The sequence below is a fragment of the Ptychodera flava genome, chromosome 15 (genome assembly GCF_041260155.1).
Source record: "Ptychodera flava strain L36383 chromosome 15, AS_Pfla_20210202, whole genome shotgun sequence".
Taxonomy (NCBI): domain Eukaryota; kingdom Metazoa; phylum Hemichordata; class Enteropneusta; family Ptychoderidae; genus Ptychodera; species Ptychodera flava.
The window spans coordinates 38,376,101-38,401,246 of record NC_091942.1 but is presented as its reverse complement, the minus strand read 5'-3'; the positions used below and the strand labels follow the sequence as shown (position 1 = coordinate 38,401,246).

The 25,146-nt window shown below is 41.0% G+C and overlaps 1 protein-coding gene across 1 annotated transcript in view; it reads right to left on the bottom strand.

Moving 5' to 3' along the window:
- Positions 1–25,120, bottom strand: part of LOC139152130 (enoyl-CoA hydratase, mitochondrial-like) — a 30,193-nt gene extending 5,073 nt beyond the window's left edge. Inside the window, exons 1-2 of the mRNA XM_070725223.1 lie at positions 24,943–25,120; positions 9,302–9,496 (exon numbers count right to left, since the gene is read on the bottom strand). Coding sequence (XP_070581324.1) covers positions 9,302–9,496; positions 24,943–25,063 — 316 coding nt within the window. The 5' untranslated portion in view covers positions 25,064–25,120. The remainder of the gene's footprint in view (positions 1–9,301; positions 9,497–24,942) is intronic.
- Between the last annotated feature and the right edge of the window lie 26 nt (positions 25,121–25,146).

Below are 25,146 nucleotides of genomic sequence, written 5' to 3'. Positions count from 1 at the left end.
GGCAGTGGACGAGAATTCTCTCTTTTAGGTTGATAAGTGTAGTGACTAAACTTGGCAAAAAAGATCCCTGAGGTATTCCTCTGTGTCAGTAGAATGAAACAATTGAGGTTGCCAAAGAACACTGCAATGGTATGGTGATATAAATTACATTAAATCACACAGAAATGTTTGTGCTGTGTTTTGGGAACACAGGTACATGATTTGGGAACCCAAGTACCATTTCTAATGTATTGACCCTTTGAGTGCTGTAATTTGGAATTTTTCTGTATTTTTTTGGATAATTTTGAATCAAATGGACATCACATTTTATTGTTACAGTTTTTTATCAAAATTTTGGCAAAAAATCTGAAAAAAACAACTTACGCTTACTTACTTATACTTATATCTTACTCATACTTACATCTATAAATTTTTTTTAAAGGGACAAAATTGACTTTGGCATTCAAAGGGTTAAGGTGGTTGGAAAGGCTAGAGCGTCAGTTATAAATTTGAACAAAACTATTAAAATATAAAAGTAGTCAACATTCTCTGTGGAATAAAAAAATAGCGCCAATGGCACTTGATCACAACTGGCACATTGTAAAACTACTCTATCTCTGGGTGCACCTGTACATTAAATACTAAATGGGTAGGTGCTGCGGCTGTGGAGTTTTTGCAGCACACACACCCGCACAATCATATCATATACATACAGACAAACTCAAAGACAGGCAATCTCAAACCTATAAGAAGAGTTTTCACAGGCGCATATACTCTTGGCCATATGGGAGTTTGAATGGGTTAGCTCTACATACTGACATAGAGGAGAGGTTGTTGATTGTGCCAGCACTTCAAATGTTAAAGAATAGCCACCTGGTATTTGTAGCTGACAGCTGGGGAAAAGTGACACGGACAAGTATGGATTTTAACTGTAAACAAATTTATTCAATATATAAACACTGAACAAACAAGCAGGCAATATATTGTAAATGGATGTTGATGGTAGAAATGTAATGAGTAAATAAAATTTACTGTAATGGTAGTAAGTGTAAAGTAAATATCGAAGCTAAATAAAATACTAACAAAAATGCAAATGTACTCTGATTGTAATGGAAAATGATTATAAAAATTGTAGAGTAATCCAAGGGTTAAGTAATCTAAGCGGCTAAAGTCATCACGCTAAGCAAACTTGCGGCAAATGTAAGGATATGCAAATGATGATAAAGTTACAAACTGTAGATACATTGAAAGGGGAAGTTCACCAAGGATGATTTTACATATGTTCAGGAAGTTTCATTTTAGGACTTCATCAAGTCCATGTAATTTGAAGCATGGAAAAAAGCTTCAACTTGGAGCTTGCAACATATGATATGGAAAGGAATGAAAGGACCATCTTCTGGTGTGTATGGCATTGTCCAGTCACCCAGGCTCAAACCAGGCTGTGCGTATTTACATAACTATTGTTGATACTGAGTATCCTTGCATAAACGATGAATCCCGTATAATAAATTGTCCACTGTCAAATTTCTCACTTGTTAGTAGTAAACAGCAGCACAGAATCTGACAGTGGACAGTTCATCATAAGTGATTCATTGTTTGCAAAGGATACTCAGTCTCAACAATAGTTATGTAAATATCCACAGCCTGGTTGATCATAGGTGAGTGGACAATGCCATACCAATCGGAAGATGGCTCTTCCATATTATGTGATGGAAGCTCCAAGCCTGGAGCTTTTTGCCATGATTCAAATTACATGGAGTTGATGAAGCCCTAAAACCGAAGTTACTGTATTATTTATTGGTTTTGTAAAACTTGTGTGAGTTATAAATGGCAAAAATAGCTTTTGCGAGGTGACTGATCACAAAGGTATATATTTGACCCCTTTTGATGCCATAATGCCATGGATTTATGAAGACAGTGTGTGGTAGGTCATCGAACATGAGCAGGTCATTAACAAATTTATCATTCAGTTTTAAATCTGTAATGATGGAAATATATAGTTCATCTCCCGGGTGCAGAATTTTATCTAAATCTACTCTTGTCATAAGGTGCCTCTGTAATGACATATAAAGGGAAATTAATGCATTGCATGTGCACTGTTTGCCTCTGGATCCAATACTAAATTGTGTACTTCCTTGATGTGTACTACCACGTACCAGAATTTATATAGTTTAAAATGTTTGTTGCTGCTATCAACTACACTTTGCTGTTATTATTTTAATACTGCTAACATATGTACTTCTATTGTCTCCATTTTTATCTGGACACAAATTACTTTGTTGTTAACATGGTACAAGTTACTTTGTTCACCCTTGTTGGTTACATCAGTTACATGTTTGTTGGTACTATTACTTTGTTGGTTGTTACAGGTGTCACTTTCAAGTGTACTTTCTTTGGTTACATTTAAATTATGACATAGGTTACTTTGATTTACATGATACAGGTTACTATGTTTGCTTTTCTTGACTGTACTTTTATTTGTCATATCATGAGTAATATGTTGAGCCACAATGTTACTTGTATTTTCATTGGTTTCATTGCACAAGGTCCATTCATGGTCTTTTGATGTAGCAAACTTTGTAGCTTGAGCACTATCCTGTAGAGAGACAAGAAAAACATTATTCAGTTTATAATAATCAATAAGCATTCAACAATGAAAGTTTACAATTATACTTGTAATCATTAAATAGACATTACATCTATAAATGTACAAAACAGTGAAAAATTATGGAAAAAACATCTAAAGAAATATATATCAGCAAAACATGACCATTAAAGTGCTTGACATTTACACTTATCAAATGAAAAGTTAAACCACAATGATGAAAATTCCTTTCAAATTCAAAAATTTTTCAAACACTTTATGATCTCAAGTGTAGCAACAGCTTTCTCGGCATTCAGGAGTTCCTAATTTTACGGATCACAATGTTTTGTATGTTGTTCATGATAGTTTTTACATAGTTTTTAGAAATATTGTTTAGTTTTTATTACATTAATTATCTGTGTTTTTATGACATTAAAGGGATAGAAATATTTTCATTTCTGGTGGTAAACTTTTGCCACAAGAAATAATTAGGTGGCAATTCTAAAAATCTGGTAGCAATATGAATTATTACTGGTAGCAATATGAATATATTACCACAGATACAGAATACTTCTGCAGCATTCAGTCAGTGTTCACAGTATGACAACTTATCATACATATACACTACAAGCTCCTCAAATTATGTGCCACATTTATGCAGTCTTTAAGTCATGAAGTCAAATTTTGTTAGCCACACAAATACAAATTTTCCTTGCAGAAGAAAGCATTCGGTAGCATAGTGGCAGTGTACCGGTAGATACAAGTATTGTGGTGTTGTGTCATAGTTGTGATCAAGCAGGCTCAATAACATCTTCAGCATAAGTATTTTTCTTGAGACAAAAAGGGTTAGGCCAAAATCCTTTAAAACAAGACACAATGATATTGTTCAATTCAAATGTTTTTAAGAGTAATAATGTTTTAATGATAATGATAACATTGTAGCCCAGGAACATTTTCATTTGATATTTTGATATGATCAAGAAATGTCTGGTGATGTCACTATTACATCATTAAAATGGAGGAATCTGCTGAAATATTAAAATCATTCAGAATCACATCATTTCTTGCAAAAGTTAAAGCAGTTTGAAATAGTCCAAATGGATATTTTAATTGTTTTACTTTTGAATTGTTGCTTTGATGTTAAGTAACCATGCAAAAATTGCAGCTCTAAAAAAAGATTTGAAATGGTTGTGCTTACTGCAACTACTGTTGACAATTTCCCTTTGCCATAACTGTTAATAAAATTTAATTTAAAACTGTCAGTCAAGCTAAATGCCATTTAGTTGGAAAGCACCAAGAAATTATACCTATTACCATAAGATTGTACCTATTGGACCTCCCTAGGTGGTTTCTTTTGAACCATAATTGTGTACTTAAGGGGTCACATAAGATGACCCAGATTTGACCTTTCAGAAAAGCTCAAGTTTTTCTCCTTTTTCCTTGTATTATGACTCTGTTTGTGAAAGTTTCCTTTGAAATAATGGTTTTTACTATCAAACTGACTAATTGCAGGCCAAATTTTGATAAAAGCAAGGTAGGTAAAACTTGGACTAAAAGGACGACCGGTACGCGGGACTAGAGGCAAAGCCAAGCCCAGCCTCAGTCAGTGTATTCCATGGTCGTTACTAGTACGTCCATGATGTATTGTAGCACAGTATCGAACAGCAACAATGTTTGCTTCACGTACCAGGGAATTTGTAACTTTGTAGAAAGGAGAGTAAAGTGTTTCAATACATTGCAACTTTGTAGGAAGGAGGGTAAATTGTTTCAACACCTTACAACATTTTATTATAGCTATAGTTTTCTGTTGGGGAGGCATCGTGACATGATTTCATGAGAAGAAAAAACATATAGTATGCAAAGACGTCAATATTTTGCCATTTGTAATTAAAGTGTATACGTTGTCTACACGTCACCCACGGTCCCTATCAAGCCGCAACTCAAAGTGATAAGTTTCTCTTGCATAGTATCAATATCATTTTGATGAGGCGGCCTGCAGAAGGAGACTTCAGCATGCAGCATTTCACTGAAAACAGCCCTTTGAGAGAATGGTTACACCATGGTTACACTCAACGCAACATTTACGCACGGTCCCTCTGTGATTTATGCAAATAAACTTAAAACTATTCACGACCACAACCTCACCTATCGCTCTCATCCTATCGTGACGTCATATATATAACAACAATCATGCCCCACACTCTTCTCTATCGCACAATACACGAACAAAATGTCACCAAGCTTCTTTCCAATATAAATAATGATAATTTATACCATACCTTTGTCTTGACCTACGGTAGTGTCTTCTGTTCTTGATTTCGATATCAAAGCCAAGAGTCCTTTGTTCTCTCACTGAACGGGTTGATCACACCATACACGTTTTTGATCCACATGCACACACAAAAGAAGTTCCGTAATAGCCCATTCCGGCCATTTTCAAACCACAGTGTTGTCAGTGGGGTAAACAATATTCGCAACAATCACATTTCCAGGCTAATAGACTATGTTTTACGAAATCACACGTTCTTATCACAAAATAAAACTATCTTTGTCTTTAAATCAATGCGCCAGTAAACAGGTCCAGCAGCTGGTTATGTCATCAAGTCGGGTAATAAATGTTAAGGGTCTTAACAAAAGTGAGAAATCTAAAACATTAAATATGTTGTTTTTTATCAATTTTATCACCAAAAGTTCATGAAAATCTCTGATACTCTGAATCAGCCATCCTGCATATTTCTAACATTCATCAAACCCTCATTTCTGTTCCACAACTCATAAAACAGTCCACAATGCAGGATTGGTGTACATTCCAAAACTACATATATGAAAGACCCCTAAAATCAATTAGTTAAAAAGGGGGGTTAGAAATTTCGCAAAACTATCTAACCGCCACTCCGTTTGGCTCCATTTTTCCGAATTGGAACCTTGAAACCAGTCTGAATATCTGTACCAAATATCAACGCAGTCTGTTCAGCGGTTTTTGACTTTTTGTCGTTTACGGAAATGGACGACATCTTTCACCGGTTGAAAGTACCACTATATCACAACTTCCAGTTGTGATAAAAAACTAGACATTTGGGCACAAAGGCATTGCAGAGTTATAGCCTGTTAAAACTTCTGAAAAACTGACCAAATAAGAAGAAGTTGGGGAGTCCTTAGTGTTTTAACTATGGTAGAGGTCCCTAGCTTTTAATAAAATGTTTGAAAAGGGAAAGTCATTATTTGCTGTTTTTCAGGAAAGTTTGACAAGGCGGTGCTGGCATTCAGAGTGAGTGACTGCTATTGTAAATGCATTTTTAGATTCTTTGAGTGTCAAAGAGGTGTCAAAAGTGAGATTAACCAAAAAAACCTGCTCTATGACTTCAAAAGAGGGGTGCAAATATGGCTTGTTTTCAACATTTTTGACAGAATAACATAACATAATAGAATAACATAACATAACTGTACGCCAATTTAATCCAACTTTGAAATGAGATATGGACATGGAATTTTTACAGCCTATTAACAAGGTTACAGATAAGATTTGTACGGCACAAATTTCCTGTATTTGAAGTACTTTTTGAAAAATCACATTTTGAAATTTGAAAGAATTTTTAATAATTTTTTGATATATAAACCCATGTAAATCATAAAACAAATTTTATTTACAAATCCTGCCGTACAAATCTTACAATAAATAGAGTCAATATATTTGTAACTAATTTGGTAATATTAATACTATCCAATTATTATTAAATTCAAATATGTAAAAAAAATATGAAAAATTAAATTTTAATATTTACTGGTGTCATGTTTCAAAATCATGGCTGCAAATATAAAATTTTTATATTCTTTGGAGGGAGTTATCCTGAAAATTTGAACTAAATATCTTGATTCTAACACTTGAAACTTGACATTAACTCTGAGAAAAGAATTGGTGCAAAAATAGCCTTTCCAACCACCTTAATATTATAAGTGATATACCGGTACATATATGGTGGGAACCCTGGTAAAATTTACCTACATTACCACCTTTGGCAAAAGCACTGAGGAAGATAAATCTACTCTACAGAATCTAGAGCATATGCATCGGTTAAAACGTGTGATACATAGATGATTTGAAAATACCAGGCATGTTATTTATAATTGCCTTGTAGTAAATGTATATCTACAGTATACAGTGATCGAAATAATCGGTGGCAATGGTGGCATTTGCCACCAAAAACTGTCAATCTGCCACCAAAATTTTTTTCTGGTGGTATTTTTCTGCCACTAAATTGTGGGTCATCATGTCATCGATCCTACAGCTTGAATCGGGAACACTAGTCTGAAGGAACACGCGTTGTCTGACGGCTGAAAAACTCATTAGCCCCCCAAAAAACCCAAACTAATTGCGACATTTTGGCATGAATGAAAACACAGCGTGAATCCAAACTTGTGATTGGCTAATCTCCATATCGATGACAGCAGCTTTTGTACACTGGACATGTTGTTGCCCTCTATGATAGCCGCATATGCAGTCATACGGCACAAGATAAAAGCATGTTGTGACATTTTGAAAACAAAGCCAAACTGCAGCCTGCGTGAATTAAATAACAATAAATACTTGCAATTCATTAGCCAGTACAGGGCTCAAAAATTCCTATCGCCCGACGCCCGTGGCTAGTGAATTTTGCGTTCGGGCAAGTAAAATCAATACGCTTCCCGTCCGACGGGCAAGTGCACCAGCGGTTGAATTATCTAATTACCAAGCTCTGGACAATTCAAGCTAGAAAACGTATTTCATTAGGTCTGTACACGCCTACAATCATTGTAAGTCCTTCAACTCTCAAAAGTTTTTTCTGAAAACCCTTGAAAATCCGCCAGACATCGCAAAATAATTAATCGTTCTTGCTGTTGTGAAACACAAAAAGTCGTAAAAATACAGTTTTGCGACATGTTCTCTCCGACGGCACGGAGTGAACTCACTGTTTTGTATGTGTGCCGTAAAGTGGTATGCTCTTGACAGTGGTTGCCATTCTCTTTGTGCAAGTGCAGCATGAGTCGTATGACAGTCGATCGGCTTCACGCGACAGTGTAATTGCATCCTGTGCTTGGTAAATGGATGTAAACTTATTCGAAGCCATGGATCTCGGCAATGCTTACTGTTCAACGTAAATCAACACCCAGATGAAAAAGTACAAGTTTACATCGTCGTAGTCGAAACGGGCTCAGTCGACCAAGGAGGCCACATATTGCAGCTACGTAGTGCGTGAGATACAGACAGTTTCAAATTACGTGACCTTGGTTGTTAGGGATCGGCTTTCACCATAGACTCTCGAGTTTAATTATGCTTTCAGTTAAAACAAATCTGCACTGAAGAGTAACGAAAACGAAACTTGAATCTGCTCTCTTGACGAATACATTTATCAAAATAAAACTTTGAAAGACGGCTGTGCTCAGTGAGTAAACATGTAAACAGGTAAAAGGGTTGCAGATGTACATGTGCGTATGCATTGGCAGATAAACACTAGCAGAGCAGTTGTTTGTGATCTCAGCTTGATAATAAAGAGCAGCAGCCAGCTATGCACATTGTAAATCACACAATCTTATTACTCTTATGCAAAGATTTTAATTTGGATTAGGTTGTGGAAAAATTCCAAATTCAAAGATGTTTTCTAGATGGCCAAATCTACAGAAAAAAAACTAAAGTATTCTCACGTTTCTTCAGCGACATTTCAGATTTGGTAATAGTCCTTCATCTTAACAAGAATGTAGTTCATGTTTGAATCTGTTTTTTCCCTCTTTGAATTCACTTCATATGGCCAAACTCTTGCTTTCTGTTACAAATTACTAGTACAGTTATTAGAAATTTAGGGCAAGTAATTTTTCCTGTCGGGCAAGTAAAATGAAATTCACGTGTCCCACGGTTGGTGAGTTTGAAAAAATTTTTTCGAGGCCTGCAGTATGGGTTGATTTTTTGTGATGTGTACTCACCATATTTTCAAGAATTTACAAATTAGAATGAGTATGTGGCAATGACAAAATGTTGTATTATACCGATCACATGATGTATTAAACTGCCACCAGATTTTTCATAATTGCCACCTGATTTTATATCCGGTGGCAAACTTTTGCCACAAGAAATAAAAAGATATTTCTATCCCTGAGTATAAATAGTAACTAGTTCTTGGGTTTTCCAGCAATACTCATTTGAAACAAATAGAATACACCTTCTCATATTGTACCATGGCATGATATCATGGCGTATGAAATATAATATTGATAATGTTACCCAATGATGGAATATCAGACAGCTTGCTTTAATCCTTTTGAATATTTTTGCATGTATCTTTTGTGCTCAAGAAATCTCACATAATATGAAAAATTCAAATTGAAAACAGCCACAATCATGTGTATGTAATAATAGGAAATATTACTTTGGTACAATGTATTTCCAAGCTATGTAAAGACTGCAGGTGGACATGAAAAGATGATTTATCACATCAAACGGAATGTGCAGAAAATAGTTTGGATAGTAAATTTGTAGACACTATACTTGAAACTTATTTTAGTTTTGAAATTGTGAAGTTAGCAGGGAAAAAATGTCACCTTTTTCAACTCAACTGCTGTGAATATAAATTTTCTACTTTACAATGAAAACAGTACAGTTTCACTGCAGCTTAGCTGCAATTTGTGCTTCAGTTCTGAGGTAAAACAGTTATGATCACAAGTGGATACAAATTTAGCCAATTACAGTGAAGTTAAAGAAACACCTACCAGCAAAGGCCTTTTCTCCACCCGTGAGCACAACACATCCAATATCTTTATCACCCTCAAAGTCATCCAGTACTGATTTGAGTTCAGTCATCAGACCATCACACAATGCGTTCAATGCTTTTGGTCTGTTCAATCGAATCAAACCAACATTTTTCTTCTCTCCTGTCTTCTCCACCAGCAGATACTGATAGTCACCTGTGAATCAATTCAAATGATATCAAGACTGAATGTGTCACATGATACATGTAAAGCCAAAGTAATTGCTTGTGTAAAGCAAATTGCTTTTTCTCAAGTCATGACATGGCAAATTCATTTTCCTCCCCTCCAAAACACATAAATTGCTCTTATTGAAATGACATTTGATTTTCATCCCCAAAATTTTCTCCTTGACAATCCTCCAGCCCTCCCCCATTAAATAGTAAATCCTTTACTGAGACCCTTCCTAATGGGCAGCCAGTAAAATATTAGTTGCTGATTGATTAAAAGACACAGTCCTGATTAGAAAACAATTTTATGTCTTAAAGGGGTAGTTCTCAATCCCTGGTTTTTGCATTAGCACTTGTTGACATTGACTACTTACTTATAAGGTGTTCTAACTTTGTTCTCCTTTGAAATTTGTGTTCAGTGGTTACGGTAGTTTATTTAGAGGTGAAACTGATAACAAACCTGCCCCTTTAAATATTTCTACAATGTTCCTCAGTGCCATTACTGAAGCTCTATCATACTGGCAGGCTATTTACTACTGAAGGGCAGATCAAGTAGATGACATGTATCTTTGATGAACTACGACTTTTTGTATTTTGAAAGTGAAGTGTTAGCATCCCCTGTTGACTCTGTAGCTCAGTACCATGTACATTGTCCTATCCGTTGTTTGTATTGGTTGTTCATGCCATGTGCTGTCATCTTTGATAATTTGGTCATGAGATTTGACTTGCTATTCAGAATCATCCCCATGATGTGACTTGCTAAAATTTTGGATTCACTGAAAGTGGTGTAAAGTGACTTTCCCCAAATATGAATCTTGGGCTGTTTTGAGCATAGTTTTTTGATGCTTGATTCCTTGATTTTAGATTCTCTAATTAGGCATATCTGGATAAGGTTTAGGGATTAGGTTTAATTTCTATTTAGACATGATCTCAACATAAAAATAGCCTTTTAGGCCTACGTAAATTTGGCCCTTTGTGACCTCTGACTTGTCAAAGTTCAAAAAGATAGGAAACAGTGTGATGACCTTACAGTTCATGCTTTTTGTACTTTTTTCACACAAGAAGGGCTAACAAGACCATCACTAACTATTTTAACCAGAAGACAACTTCAACATTTCTTGACTGAGTCACAATGAGTATATGGGCCAGTATTGACAATTTTATTACATTACCCATGTATCACGAATTGGTCACCATATTATCCATCAACTATATCATATTATCATTAACATAGTTAGAGCTGACATGTAAAGTTGCCTTCATTTCCTTCATATTCAGGCATTCATTTTTTACACATTAAGCCAAGATTCACATGTGCAGCATGTGCCGCCTAAATTACCCAGAAAAATATCAGGTAAGGCATTCCTAAACCAAGCATCCACCAAGTACTGGATGTCTGCCGGAATGATGCTATTTCACTCTTCTACAAAGTCTACTAGCAATGCATAATTGTAGAGCCTGGAGCTTATACGGAGTTTATGAATATTGTAGAGCCTGGAGCTAATACGGAGTTTATGATTATTGTAGTAATAATGAAATGTTGGTTATAGCAAAGACCTGAAGAGCAATGTAGGGTCCTATGAATAAATATAAGTAACAGCAAAGTTGTTGATTATGTAATGTTATGATAAACTTTGCAAAGGATCATTCTAAAACTTGTTCTTCTTCCTTAAATTCTTCATTCTTTTGCATTTGTGTTATACACAATCAGTGCTTCTTTGAAGACCTTTGTCCCCTAACTTTGTCAGTTTTGTCATTTGACAATCTTTATCAAATAAGCCAATGTTTCAGCGAGATTTCAATTCCTTACTTGTTATTCTTTTGTTACTGAACAAATTTTATTGCAAACATTCTCCATTTTTGCATAATCTTTGTGCCACTAAGTCTTTTACAAGAAATGCACATTTATATTTCTGAACAAGGATAATGCAAAACCTGTCACTGTATTTAATCAAGTCTCTGTCCTTGTACATGTATGCCATCACATGAAACCTTTTAAAACAGAAATGAATTGACTATAATTAAAGTTCTGATGAACCAGTCCTGTGAATGTGCATTATAATCTTGGTTTTTCTTCAATCACAAGTTTCTTCTCCTAAATAAATTTTAAACAAAATTATTAATGCCACATAAGGAACACGCCACTGCCTTACGTACACTGGGTGATTTCTTTACCTCTCAATACAGAAAAAATATAAGTGCTATGGTAGGAACTTGAGCTGCCTAAGTGAAAACAATTCCTCTGTAGAACGAGATACTACCTTCTTGGTTCTTCAACAGTTATTCAGTATATTATGAGATATCTTCCATGTACACAGAAATACAACTCACACTTGTAAAATATTTAAGTAGTTGTCAGGCATCAAAAACGCCTACCAGCTGGCTAGTAACAGCTATTAATTCTCATACTTGTACATATTTACATTACATAATATTTAACATTGTTTATTTTACCCTGAACTCAGACTTTGAACTTTAGCAGCTGCCAAATGTCTGTAAGTATCAAATGAGTTTGCCTGAGCCATGATACAGTAGCAAGACCACAAAGACCTACAGACTACAAATACTTGTAGACCTAGATGGTTTCTTTATGCTGACACACGGAGGTGTTGTATTACTGGATTTGTATTGGATTCCTTGTGGAAAGGTCCCTCAGATCGGCATTAGCAAAGTTATTTACTAGTATGATTTTGAAGAGATTCATGGTGTAAATCTTTAATAAATCGCAAAATCAGTACAAGATAAATACTGACAGATAGTCTATGTAGCCGACACGAACATGGGGTTACACGAAAAATATGTAAATGAGAAGACAATAATAGATGACACGGGCCTCTGCCCTCTTGGCAACTTACTTGACAACTGGAAAGTTGCGGGGACCTCTGCCAACTTGCCAACTTACTTACTTGCGAACTTTCATGGGTGGAAGTTGGCGGGGGCCTGTGCCAACTTGCCAACTTACTTGCCAACTTTCATGGGTGGAAGTTGGCGGGGGCCTCTGCCAACTTGCCAACTTACTTACTTGCCAACTTTCATGGGTGGAAGTTGGCAGGGGCCTCTGCCAACTTGCCAACTTACTTGCCAACTTTCATACTCGGAAGTTGGCGGGGGCCTCTGCCAACTTGCCAACTTACTTACTTGCCAACTTTCATGGGTGGAAGTTGGCGGGGGCCTCTGCCAACTTGCCAACTTACTTACTTGCCAACTTTCATGGGTGGAAGTTGGCGGAGGCCTGTGCCAACTTGCCAACTTACTTGCCAACTTTCATACTCGGAAGTTGGCGGGGGCCTCTGCCAACTTGCCAACTTACTTACTTGCCAACTTTCATGGGTGGAAGTTGGCGGGGGCCTCTGCCAACTTGCCAACTTACTTGACAACTTTCATGGGTGGAAGTTGGCGGGGGCCTCTGCCAACTTGCCAACTTACTTTCTTGCGAACTTTCATGGGTGGAAGTTGGCAGAGGCCTGTGCCAACTTGCCAACTTACTTGCCAACTTTCATACTGGGAAGTTGGCGGGGGCCTCTGCCAACTTGCCAACTTACTTACTTGCCAACTTTCATGGGTGGAAGTTGGCAGGGGCCTGCGCCAACTTGCCAACTTACTTACTTGCCAACTTTCATGGGTGGAAGTTGGCAGGGGCCTGCGCCAACTTGCCAACTTACTTACTTGCCAACTTTCATGGGTGGAAGTTGGCGGAGGCCTCTGCCAACTTGCCAACTTACTTGCCAACTTTCATACCGGGAAGTTGGCGGGGGCCTCTGCCAACTTGCCAACTTACTTGCCAACTTTCATGGGTGGAAGTTGGCAGGGGCCTGTGCCAACTTGCCAACTTACTTGCCAACTTTCAATGGGGAAGTTGGCGGGGGCCTCTGCCAACTTGCCAACTTACTTTCTTGCCAACTTTCATGAGTGGAAGTTGGCGGGGGCCTCTGCCAACTTGCCAACTTACTTGCCAACTTTCATGGGTGGAAGTTGGCGGGGGCCTCTGCCAACTTGCCAACTTACTTACTTGCCAACTTTCATGGGTGGAAGTTGGCGGAGGCCTCTGCCAACTTGCCAACTTACTTACTTGCCAACTTTCATGGGTGGAAGTTGGCGGAGGCCTCTGCCAACTTGCCAACTTACTTGCCAACTTTCATGGGTGGAAGTTGGCGGGGGCCTCTGCCAACTTGCCAACTTACTTACTTGCCAACTTAAATGGATGGAAGTTGGCGGGGGGCCTCTGCCAACTTGCCAACTTACTTACTTGCCAACTTTCATGGGTGGAAGTTGGCAGAGGCCTGTGCCAACTTGCCAACTTACTTGCCAACTTTCATACCGGGAAGTTGGCGGGGGCGTCTGCCAACTTGCCAACTTACTTACTTGCCAACTTTCATGGTAGGAAGTTGGCAGAGGCCTGTGCCAACTTGCCAACTTACTTGCCAACTTTCATACTCGGAAGTTGGCGGGGGCCTCTGCCAACTTGCCAACTTACTTACTTGCCAACTTTCATGGGTGGAAGTTGGCAGGGGCCTCTGCCAACTTGCCAACTTACTTGACAACTTTCATGGGTGGAAGTTGGCGGGGGCCTCTGCCAACTTGCCAACTTACTTTCTTGCCAACTTTCATGGGTGGAAGTTGGCGGGGGCCTCTGCCAACTTGCCAACTTACTTACTTGCCAACTTTCATGGGTGGAAGTTGGCGGGGGCCTCTGCCAACTTGCCAACTTACTTGCCAACTTTCATACAGGGAAGTTGGCGGAGGCCTCTGCCAACTTGCCAACTTACTTACTTGCCAACTTAAATGGGTGGAGTTGGCGGGGGCCTCTGCCAACTTGCCAACTTACTTACTTGCCAACTTTCATGGGAGGAAGTTGGCAGAGGCCTGTGCCAACTTGCCAACTTACTTGCCAACTTTCATACCGGGAAGTTGGCGAGGGTGTCTGCCAACTTGCTAACTTACTTACTTGCCAACTTTCATGGTAGGAAGTTGGTGGAGGCCTGTGCCAACTTGCCAACTTACTTGCCAACTTTCATACTGGGAAGTTGGCGGGGGCCTCTGCCAACTTACCAACTTACTTACTTGCCAACTTTCATGGGTGGAAGTTGGCGGGGGCCTCTGCCAACTTGCCAACTTACTTGCCAACTTTCATGGGTGGAAGTTGGCGGGGGCCTCTGCCAACTTGCCAACTTACTTGCCAACTTTCATACCGGGAAGTTGGCGGGGGCGTCTGCCAACTTGCCAACTTACTTACTTGCCAACTTTCATGGGTGGAAGTTGGCAGAGGCCTGTGCCAACTTGCCAACTTACTTGCCAACTTTCATACTCGGAAGTTGGCGGGGGCCTCTGCCAACTTGCCAACTTACTTACTTGCCAACTTTCATGATTGGATGTTGGCGGGGGCTCTGCCAACTTGCCAACTTACTTGACAACTTTCATGGGTGGAAGTTGGCGGGGGCCTCTGCCAACTTGCCAACTTACTTACTTGCCAACTTTCATGGTGGACGTTGGCGGAGGCCTCTGCCAACTTGCCAACTTACTTGCCAACTTTCATACAGGGAAGTTGGCGGGGGCCTCTGCCAACTTGCCAACTTACTTACTTGCCAACTTTCATGGGTGGAAGTTGGCAGAGGCCTGTGCCAACTTGCCAACTTACTTGCCAACTTTCATACCGGGAAGTTGGCGGGGGTGTCTGCCAACTTGCCAACTTACTTACTTGCCAACTTTCATGGGTGGAAGTTGGCGGAGGCCTGTGCCAACTTGCCAACTTACTTGCCAACTTTCATGGGTGGAAGTTGGCGGGGGCCTCTGCCAACTTGCCAACTTACTTACTTGCCAACTTTCATGGGTGGAAGTTGGCGGGGGCCTCTGCCAACTTGCCAACTTACTTACTTGCCAACTTTCATGGGTGGAAGTTGGCGGAGGCCTCTGCCAACTTGCCAACTTACTTGCCAACTTTCATACAGGGAAGTTTGCGGGGGCCTCTGCCAACTTGCCAACTTACTTACTTGCCAACTTTCATGGGTGGAAGTTGGCAGAGGCCTGTGCCAACTTGCCAACTTACTTGCCAACTTTCATACCGGGAAGTTGGCGGGGGCGTCTGCCAACTTGCCAACTTACTTACTTGCCAACTTTCATGGGTGGAAGTTGGCAGAGGCCTGTGCCAACTTGCCAACTTACTTGCCAACTTCCATACCGGGAAGTTGGCGGGGGCGTCTGCCAACTTGCCAACTTACTTACTTGCCATCTTTCATGGGTGGAAGTTGGCGGGGCCTCTGCCAACTTGCCAACTGCATGAAAGTTGGCAAGTATGTAAGTTGGCAAGTTGGCAGAGGCCCCCGCCAACTTCCCCATTGAAAGTTGGCAAGTAAGTTGGCAAGTTGGCAGAGGGTCCCACGAACTTGCCAACTTCCAACTTCCACAACTTAGCAAAGGGCGCCACCAACTTCCACGCATGAAAGTTGGCAAGTAAGTAAGTTGGCAAGTTGGCAGAGGCCCCCGCCAACTTCCCCATTGAAAGTTGGCAAGTAAGTTGGCAAGTTGGCAGAGGGTCCCACGAACTTGCCAACTTCCGCAAGTTTGCTATTGAATTATGTAACAGACGATAGCCACCGACTTGGTATTTCAGAGTTTGAAGTCGTACCCACGAGGGGGAAGTTGGTCGACGAAACCTGAAACTTGTACATTCTGCATATCATTAGCATCTTATTGTCGGCTACATTGACTGTCTGCCGGAAGTTGGCGGGGGCCTGTGCCAACTTGCCAACTTACTTGCCAACTTTCATGGGTTGAAGTTGGCGGGGGCCTCTGCCAACTTGCCAACTTACTTGCCAACTTTAATGGGTGGAAGTTGGCGGGGGCCTCTGCCAACTTGCCAACTTACTTACTTGCCAACTTTCATGGGTGGAAGTTGGCGGAGGCCTCTGCCAACTTGCCAACTTACTTGCCAACTTTCATGGGTGGAAGTTGGCGGGGGCCTCTGCCAACTTGCCAACTTACTTACTTGCCAACTTAAATGGATGGAAGTTGGCGGGGGCCTCTGCCAACTTGCCAACTTACTTACTTGCCAACTTTCATGGGTGGAAGTTGGCAGAGGCCTGTGCCAACTTGCCAACTTACTTGCCAACTTTCATACCGGGAAGTTGGCGGGGGTGTCTGCCAACTTGCCAACTTACTTACTTGCCAACTTTCATGGTAGGAAGTTGGTGGAGGCCTGTGCCAACTAGCCAACTTACTTGACAACTTTCATGGGTGGAAGTTGGCGGGGGCCTCTGCCAACTTGCCAACTTACTTGCCAACTTTCATACCGGGAAGTTGGCGGGGGCGTCTGCCAACTTGCCAACTTACTTACTTGCCAACTTTCATGGGTGAAAGTTGGCGGAGGCCTGTGCCAACTTGCCAACTTATTTGCCAACTTTCATACTGGGAAGTTGGCGGGGGCCTCTGCCAACTTGCCAACTTACTTGCCAACTTTCATACCGGGAAGTTGGCGGGGGCGTCTGCCAACTTGCCAACTTACTTACTTGCCAACTTTCATGGGTGGAAGTTGGCAGAGGCCTGTGCCAACTTGCCAACTTATTTGCCAACTTTCATACTCAAAAGTTGGCGGGGGCCTCTGCCAACTTGCCAACTTACTTACTTGCCAACTTTCATGGGTGGAAGTTGGCGGGGGCCTCTGCCAACTTGCCAACTTACTTGCCAACTTTCATGGGTGGAAGTTGGCGGGGGCCTCTGCCAACTTGCCAACTTACTTACTTGCCAACTTTCATGGGTGGAAGTTGGCGGAGGCCTCTGCCAACTTGCCAACTTACTTGCCAACTTTCATACAGGGAAGTTGGCGGGGGCCTCTGCCAACTTGCCAACTTACTTACTTGCCAACTTTCATGGGTGGAAGTTGGCAGAGGCCTGTGCCAACTTGCCAACTTACTTGCCAACTTTCATACCGGGAAGTTGGCGGGGGTGTCTGCAGTGTGTGAAATTAACTTGAAATGCATGCTGGTCCGAAGGACCAATAGCAATGCGAATCTGCTGGTCCTTCTTGATACATGTTGGTCCAACAAAAAACTGTCAAAAGCCCTTCAAAAATGTACTTTCAATTTAAAATAGCTGATAACATGGTACATTATCAGTCTCTCCTACTCTGGTGTTGTTGTATAATATTGATACAAATAAATGAACAAATATATGTTTTAAAATCTTTTTGCTCAATAATATATCATGCCATGACTAGACTTGGGTATCACCCGGAACCAGATGTCTATTGGAAAAGATTTTATAGTACATTCGAAAATTAACATGCGGGAAAAGTATTTTAAGTTTTCATTCCAAATTAATATTAGAAAAACTATTTCAGTCCTTATTTCCAATTTACATGGGCAACAGTCTCAGTTTTCATTTCAAATACATGGGGAAAAGTCTTTCAGTTTCATCTCAAATTTCTACTACATGGGAAGAAGTCTTAAGTCTCAGTTTTCATTGACACCATCAGCTATGTCAAACAGATCATGGGCATCGTCATCCTCAGAGCAGCTAGAGTCTTCAACCTCAAAGTCAGATTCATAGTCTGATTCTACATCATTGTCCTGATCAGCACACTGAGTAGCAATTTTGTAGCATCTGCCTCCTTTTGCAGAGTTTCCTGTTCCTTAGTAGATGTAGATGCAGTGACTGCCACAGCATCTGTCAACAACTCCTTTTTTACGTCGAGTGAAGGCATCAGACAAAGTCTTTTGATGGACGGTTATTCATACATTTACATGTAGCATGGGCATTACAGAACAGATACTGAGATAGCAGAGTTTTGTGAAGACCGTACTGTTCATTTTTTGCAGTGTTACCTCAGCTGTGGCGCATTGCATTTCTTAGCGTGTTCCACTGACTAACTTTGTGAGGCTAAATTCGAGAGTCTAAAGTTGTTAGTGCCAACCTACAAACGGACCCTTAGAATAAGTTAAGAAAGCAGACTTACAAGATATGTCGCTAGCTTATGGGCAGAGAGATCGCCGTATGCTCGGGCATGGCATGCACTGCATGCAATACATACATCTTCAACTTATAAATAACGAACAGTCGCGGAACTCATTCTGCAATGCATGCTGAAAAGACCATCATCTTTCCCGATCAGGCAAAAAAAATCTATAAATAAATTGTGCTGCTCCGATATCATGGTTATCAAAAATAGGGTAGGTAGGTCGACAGGGATTTTTTTCCAAAACATTTTTATTTTCAAATATGCACTTCTCAGGGTTCGGGGCAATCAAACACTGGCCACAACATTTCCAGTACAACGTATCATACACGTAAAAGGAACTAAAACATAAGAGACATCCTCGTTCAAGAAAAACTCAAATGCCAGGTAACGTACACTTGATTTAGCGGGTTTTTTTCTTTCTTTTTTTTACTTCCGTGTTTAGTAGCTCTAAAAGGTTTAGGGTCGGCAGGCAAAAAATAGGGTAGGGCGGGTTATCGGAACAGCACAATTTTTTTTCTTTGGCCTAGGCTCATATTCCCTTCGTGCCTGTTGCTTCTCCATGTCGTTTGTTTTTGTATTCTTTTTGGGGAGCTCACACCCTTCAATAAAACGTATTGGTAGGGCGATCCGCAACAGCGTAGTCTGTTCGCGTACGTGTGACAGCAGACTTGCAAGACCTATGACCTTTCTAACAAACTTTGTTAGTGTCAAGAATTGTGATTGGTCAATGAAATTGGTCAATGAAATTGGCCAATTGCGTGCGTTATTTAAAAAAGTTCTAGCTGTAGCGGCTGTCATTTTCTGTCCAAAGAGTTGGTAATTCGTTACATACTTCAGTAGCAAAACTAGGAAAAACACTCATGCAAGCGGGGATCGGACCGACAAATAGTTGGATACATAGCCAAACAAATTCGGTTTTCAAAATTATTATATGAATTTTGCGCTGGTCCGAAGGACCTGTGGTCTGGAAAAACTGCTGGTCCGTCAGGGATTCTGTTGGTCTCGGACCAGCGGACCAGTGTTAATTTCGCACGCTGGGTGTCTGCCAACTTGCCAACTTACTTACTTGCCAACTTTCATGGGTGGAAGTTGGCGGAGGCCTGTGCCAACTTGCCAACTTACTTGCCAACTTTCATACTCGGAAGTTGGCGGGGGCCTCTGCCAACTTGCCAACTTACTTACTTGCCAACTTTCATGGGTGGAAGTTGGCGGGGGCCTCTGCCAACTTGCCAACTTACTTACTTGCCAACTTTCATGGGTGGAAGTTGGCGGAGGCCTCTGCCAACTTGCCAACTTACTTGCCAACTTTCATACAGGGAAGTTGGCGGGGGCCTCTGCCAACTTGCCAACTTACTTACTTGCCAACTTAAATGGATGGAAGTTGGCAGGGGCCTCTGCCAACTTGCCAACTTACTTACTTGCCAACTTTCATGGGTGGAAGTTGGCGGGCGCCTCTGCCAACTTGACAACTTACTTGCCAACTTCCATCCATGAAAGTTGGCGGAGGCCTCTGCCAAGTTGCCAACTTACTTACTTGCCAACTTTCTTGGGTGGAAGTTGGCAGAGGCCTGTGTCAACTTGCCAACTTACTTGCCAACTTCCATCCAGGAAAGTTGGCGGGGGCCTCTGCCAACTTGCCAACTTACTTACTTGCCAACTTTCATGGGTGGAAGTTGGCGGGGGCCTCTGCCAACTTGCCAACTGCATGAAAGTTGGCAAGTATGTAAGTTGGCAAGTTGGCAGAGGCCCCCGCCAACTTCCCTGTATGAAAGTTGGCAAGTAAGTTGGCAAGTTGGCAGAGGGTCCCACGAACTTGCCAACTTCCACAACTTGGCAAAGGGCGCCACCAACTTCCACGCATGAAAGTTGGCAAGTAAGTAAGTTGGCAAGTTGGCAGAGGCCCCCGCCAACTTCCCCATTGAAAGTTGGCAAGTAAGTTGGCAAGTTGGCAGAGGGTCCCACGAACTTGCCAACTTCCGCAAGTTTGCTATTGAATTATGTAACAGACGATAGCCACCGACTTGGTATTTCAGAGTTTGAAGTTGTACCCACGAGGGGGAAGTTGGTCGACGAAACCTGAAACTTGTTCATTCTGCATACCATTAGCATCTTGTTGTCGGCTACATTGACTGTCTGCCGGAAGTTGGCGGGGGCCTGTGCCAACTTGCCAACTTACTTGCCAACTTTCATGGGTTGAAGTTGGCGGGGGCCTCTGCCAACTTGCCAACTTACTTGCCAACTTTAATGGGTGGAAGTTGGCGGGGGCCTGTGCCAACTTGCCAACTTACTTACTTGCCAACTTTCATGGGTTGAAGTTGGCGGGGGCCTCTGCCAACTTGCCAACTTACTTGCCAACTTTAATGGGTGGAAGTTGGCGGGGGCCTGTGCCAACTTGCCAACTTACTTACTTGCCAACTTTCATGGGTGGAAGTTGGCGGGGGCCTCTGCCAACTTGCCAACTTACTTACTTGCCAACTTTCATGGGTGGAAGTTGGCGGGGGCCTCTGCCAACTTGCCAACTTACTTGCCAACTTTCATACAGGGAAGTTGGCGGGGGCCTCTGCCAACTTGCCAACTTACTTACTTGCCAACTTTCATGGGTGGAAGTTGGCGAGGGCCTCTGCCAACTTACTTGCCAACTTTCATGGGTGGAAGTTGGCGGGGGCCTCTGCCAACTTGCCAACTTACTTACTTGCCAACTTTAATGGGTGGAAGTTGTGGAGGTCTGTGCCAGCTTGCCAACTTACTTGCCAACTTTCATGGGTGGAAGTTGGCGGAAGCCTGTGCTAACTTGCCAACTTACTTACTTGCCAACTTTAATTGGTGGAAGTTGGCAGAGGCCCCCGCCAACTTCCCCATTGAAAGTTGGCAAAAAGTTGGCAAGTAAGTTGGCAATTGGCAGAGGCCCCCGCCAACTTCCACCAATGAAAGTTGGGAAGTAAGTAAGTTGGCAAGTTGGCAGAGGCCCCCGCCAACTTCCCCATTGAAAGTTGGCAAGTAAGTTGGCAAGTTGGCAGAGGCCCCCGCCAACTTCCACCAATGAAAGTTGGGAAGTAAGTAAGTTGGCAAGTTGGCAGAGGCCCCCGGCCAACTTCCCCATTGAAAGTTGGCAAGTTGGCAGAGGCCCCCGCCAACTTCCACCAATGAAAGTTGGCAAGTAAGTAAGTTGGCAAGTTGGCAGAGGCCCCCGCCAACTTCCCCATTGAAAGTTGGCAAGTAAGTTGGCAAGTTGGCAGAGGGTCCCACGAACTTGCCAACTTCCACAAGTTTGCTATTGAATTATGTAACAGGCGATAGCCACCGACTTGGTATTTCTGAGTTTGAAGTTGTACCCAAGAGGGGGAAGTTGGTCGACGAAACCTGAAACTTGTACATTCTGCATATCATTAGCATCTCATTGTCGGCTACATGGACTGTCTGCCTAAATACTGACTTCCAGAAATATGTTTCCATCGTTTGCAGTATATGGCTTGGGCTTTCCAGAAGAACACAATAGATGCAACATGTTGTAACTTGCCCACATGAGTAGTAAGTACCATGGCACACTTTCAAATTTGTTCCATTGCTTTATTATATAAGTTCAGTAAAGTTTACAGTCCGAGATGGACCATTTGATATTAGGTTGGGGCTTGCAAGATTGACTCTGGACTATTATTTTATTTTTCTCCCCGCATCACTTGGAATTATTTTTTTCAACTGTGTCAATTCTGGCATCTTTTTATTTTCACTTCCCTTCTCCAAAGAATTTTTTTCACACGCGTCGAAAAGCCAATATTTAGTGTTCTTTTTGTTAAGATGCTTTTTTCCATATGACAAGACAAAACTGACTAAGGAAAGAAATATAAAGTAGCACAAAGTTCATTTGGAACAATTCCAGCTTGGAAGAAAACAGAAGCATCCTTTACCGCAGAAAAATTACTGATGGAGATAAAGAGGAAGTCATCGAGGTTTTAAAGTTTTCATGAAAACTAAAAATATATTAGACAAATTTCCCTTTAATACCTTGTCAACAATGACAAGTGAATATTCCAATAGGAAAAATTTCTATTTTTTTCACTACTTTATGCAAAGAAATGTAAATTTAATGCAAGAAATCAATATGCAGCTTCTGCATGTGTATATGCTACAGTAGTGCTTGGGATTACTAATTTTTCAAAGTTTATGTGATACATGGGTTCAAATTCCAAAGTATGGCTATTCATATTAGAATGCAACTGCTATTTGGATTTTAACAAGCGTATCCTATAACATGCTTTTAAAGACAAAAACCATCATAAATTAAGCATATTGTTAAGATTGAATCATTTATAATATACTGTCCACTGTCAGATTTTGTGTTGCTGTTTACTACTAACCACCGAATCTACAATAAGCTTTCCCGGTCGTTTAACAATGGAGTGGAGTGATAGTTCTGACTATATTCCTATAACCATATATTCCTGAAGCTTGTGGTAGATTCGGTGGTTAGTAGTAAACAGCAACACAAAATCTGACAGCGGACAGTTTATTATTAGTGATTCATCATTTATGCAAGGATACTCAGTATAAACAATAGTCATGTACATACGCACAGCCTGGTTTGAGTGTGGATGAGTGGACAATGCCATACCCATAGGAAGATGGTCCCTTCCATATCATGTGATGCAAGCTCCAAACCTTGAGCTTTTTTCCCATGATTCAAATTACACGGAGTTGATGAAGCCCTAAAATGCAACTTCCAGTACTATTTTTATCGTTTTTTGTAAAAAATCGCGCGAGTTACAAATGGCGAAAATAGCTTTTCCGGGGTAAGTGACCACAAAGCTAGCACATATGTAAAAATCATCCTTGGTGAACTTCCCATAAATTATTGGGATGAGTGCCTAAACCTCTTTATGTACAATAAATACTTTTGTTGACAAGTCATGACAGGCCTGGTACATCATTGTCAAGAACAACAATGGATACAGGAACCAGTGCAGGCTGTGTGAAATGGGGCACATCAACATTGAAAGATATTATAAAAAGGGTGTGCCTGGAAACACCGGAAAATTAACCCTTTTCCTGCCAAGTCCATATTTCACCATCAGGTCAAGATGGTTAAAATTAATGAAACACAACATATTCCATATGGTGTATTTTAACATAATACTGTATATTTGAAGGCTGTTAAAAACATAAATACTGTAAACTTGATTTTTTTGGACTAAAGATGCTATAACATACCAAGCCAAGCGGGTGAAAATACGTCATGTTTTGGCTCAATACCGCTTTTTACTGACTTGGCTGATGGGGAAGTAATAGTCTTAGTACTGTCTGGCAGGAAAAGGGTTAAAGATGGCATAAAATGGGGTGCAGGGAGGGACCTGGGTGCACCGAAAATGAAAAGAAAAGACTTAAAGTAATTGTCTGTGCATTCTTTTTTAATTTATATCTGTTGGCAATTTTTTATAGTTCCTGCCATCTTTGGCTGGATTTTTTCTTCAAAAGCAACCCCTGGCAATCCTTTTTTTTCTGAAATCTTCCAAGCCCCTCCGCCATATCAAATGGTCCATCCCTTGCATCATTCACAGTGGAATGAATAGGCTCAGTTGGTATGTAGCTAACAGTAATTCATATCATTTGTTTTTTTCCCTACAACTCCTAAAACCAGGTTTTAGGTCATTTTGGGGAACGATATCTTTGTCAGTGTACCCATAGACAGTAGAGGGGGGAAGTCTGTCTATGGTGTACTCAACATTTGCTACAGTTGACTGTTCTGCAGGACACAACATGACAACTTTTCCTGGTGGGGAAAGGTGGGACTGTGATGGGCCCCATCACACAAAATAGCCTTGGAAAGTTGTGTACTAAGGAACTGCATCAAAATGAACCTGAGCACTTCATTAGAAAAACATTACTTTCACTTCGTGACCTTGTCATTATTACAAAGGTGAAACAAAAAGTTGGACATTCCTAGTAGCGATAACAGTAGCCCTATCTGCTGTGTCAGTGTGTGTTCCCGGCGTTGACTCAGGCGTGACCATCGTTTAATACTGTAGAGCAAAAAGGTGCAAATGACTGTTGACTGGCTACAAGCTTGCACAATTAAAAGAAGGGCTTGTTTTACCATAGACAGTAGAGTTTCTCTACTGTCCCTTGACCCGAGCGCGATCGATACGCCACGGCAGCACCGCTGCGTAATCACCGCATATATGGTTTATATACCAACAACCTTTATACCAACTTTCAGTAGTCATACTGTACGCGAAATAAAAATAGTGTTGGATAATATTTATAGAGAAACTATCCATACATTTTCCCTTCACAAATTGCAATTTGCTACTGGTGACCTGATTTAGTATTTTCCTTAGTATTTTCTCAGTACCTGAGATTTCGTAATAGTAATTATCTGTTATCTTAAACTTTAAAGCACACTACCGCCCGCACATGCCAGACGTGATAATACCAGAGGTTTGTTGCCGCGCGCGTGTACGCTTATACAACTGTCGACACATCAAACTCACCTGTTGACATACATCTTGCAAAATGATGTCTGCCGGCCGGCGACGATGCAATTGGGATGTGGCGGGAGGCGAGGGTAGCACTCCTACACAGAGTAACTGCAAACCTATGAAGATTAGCCATGATGAGTGGTCGGTTCACGTGGAAATCTCGCGTTATAAGAAGCTGCGTTTCGTGATTTCAGAGCCTTTAACTCGAAGAAAAAT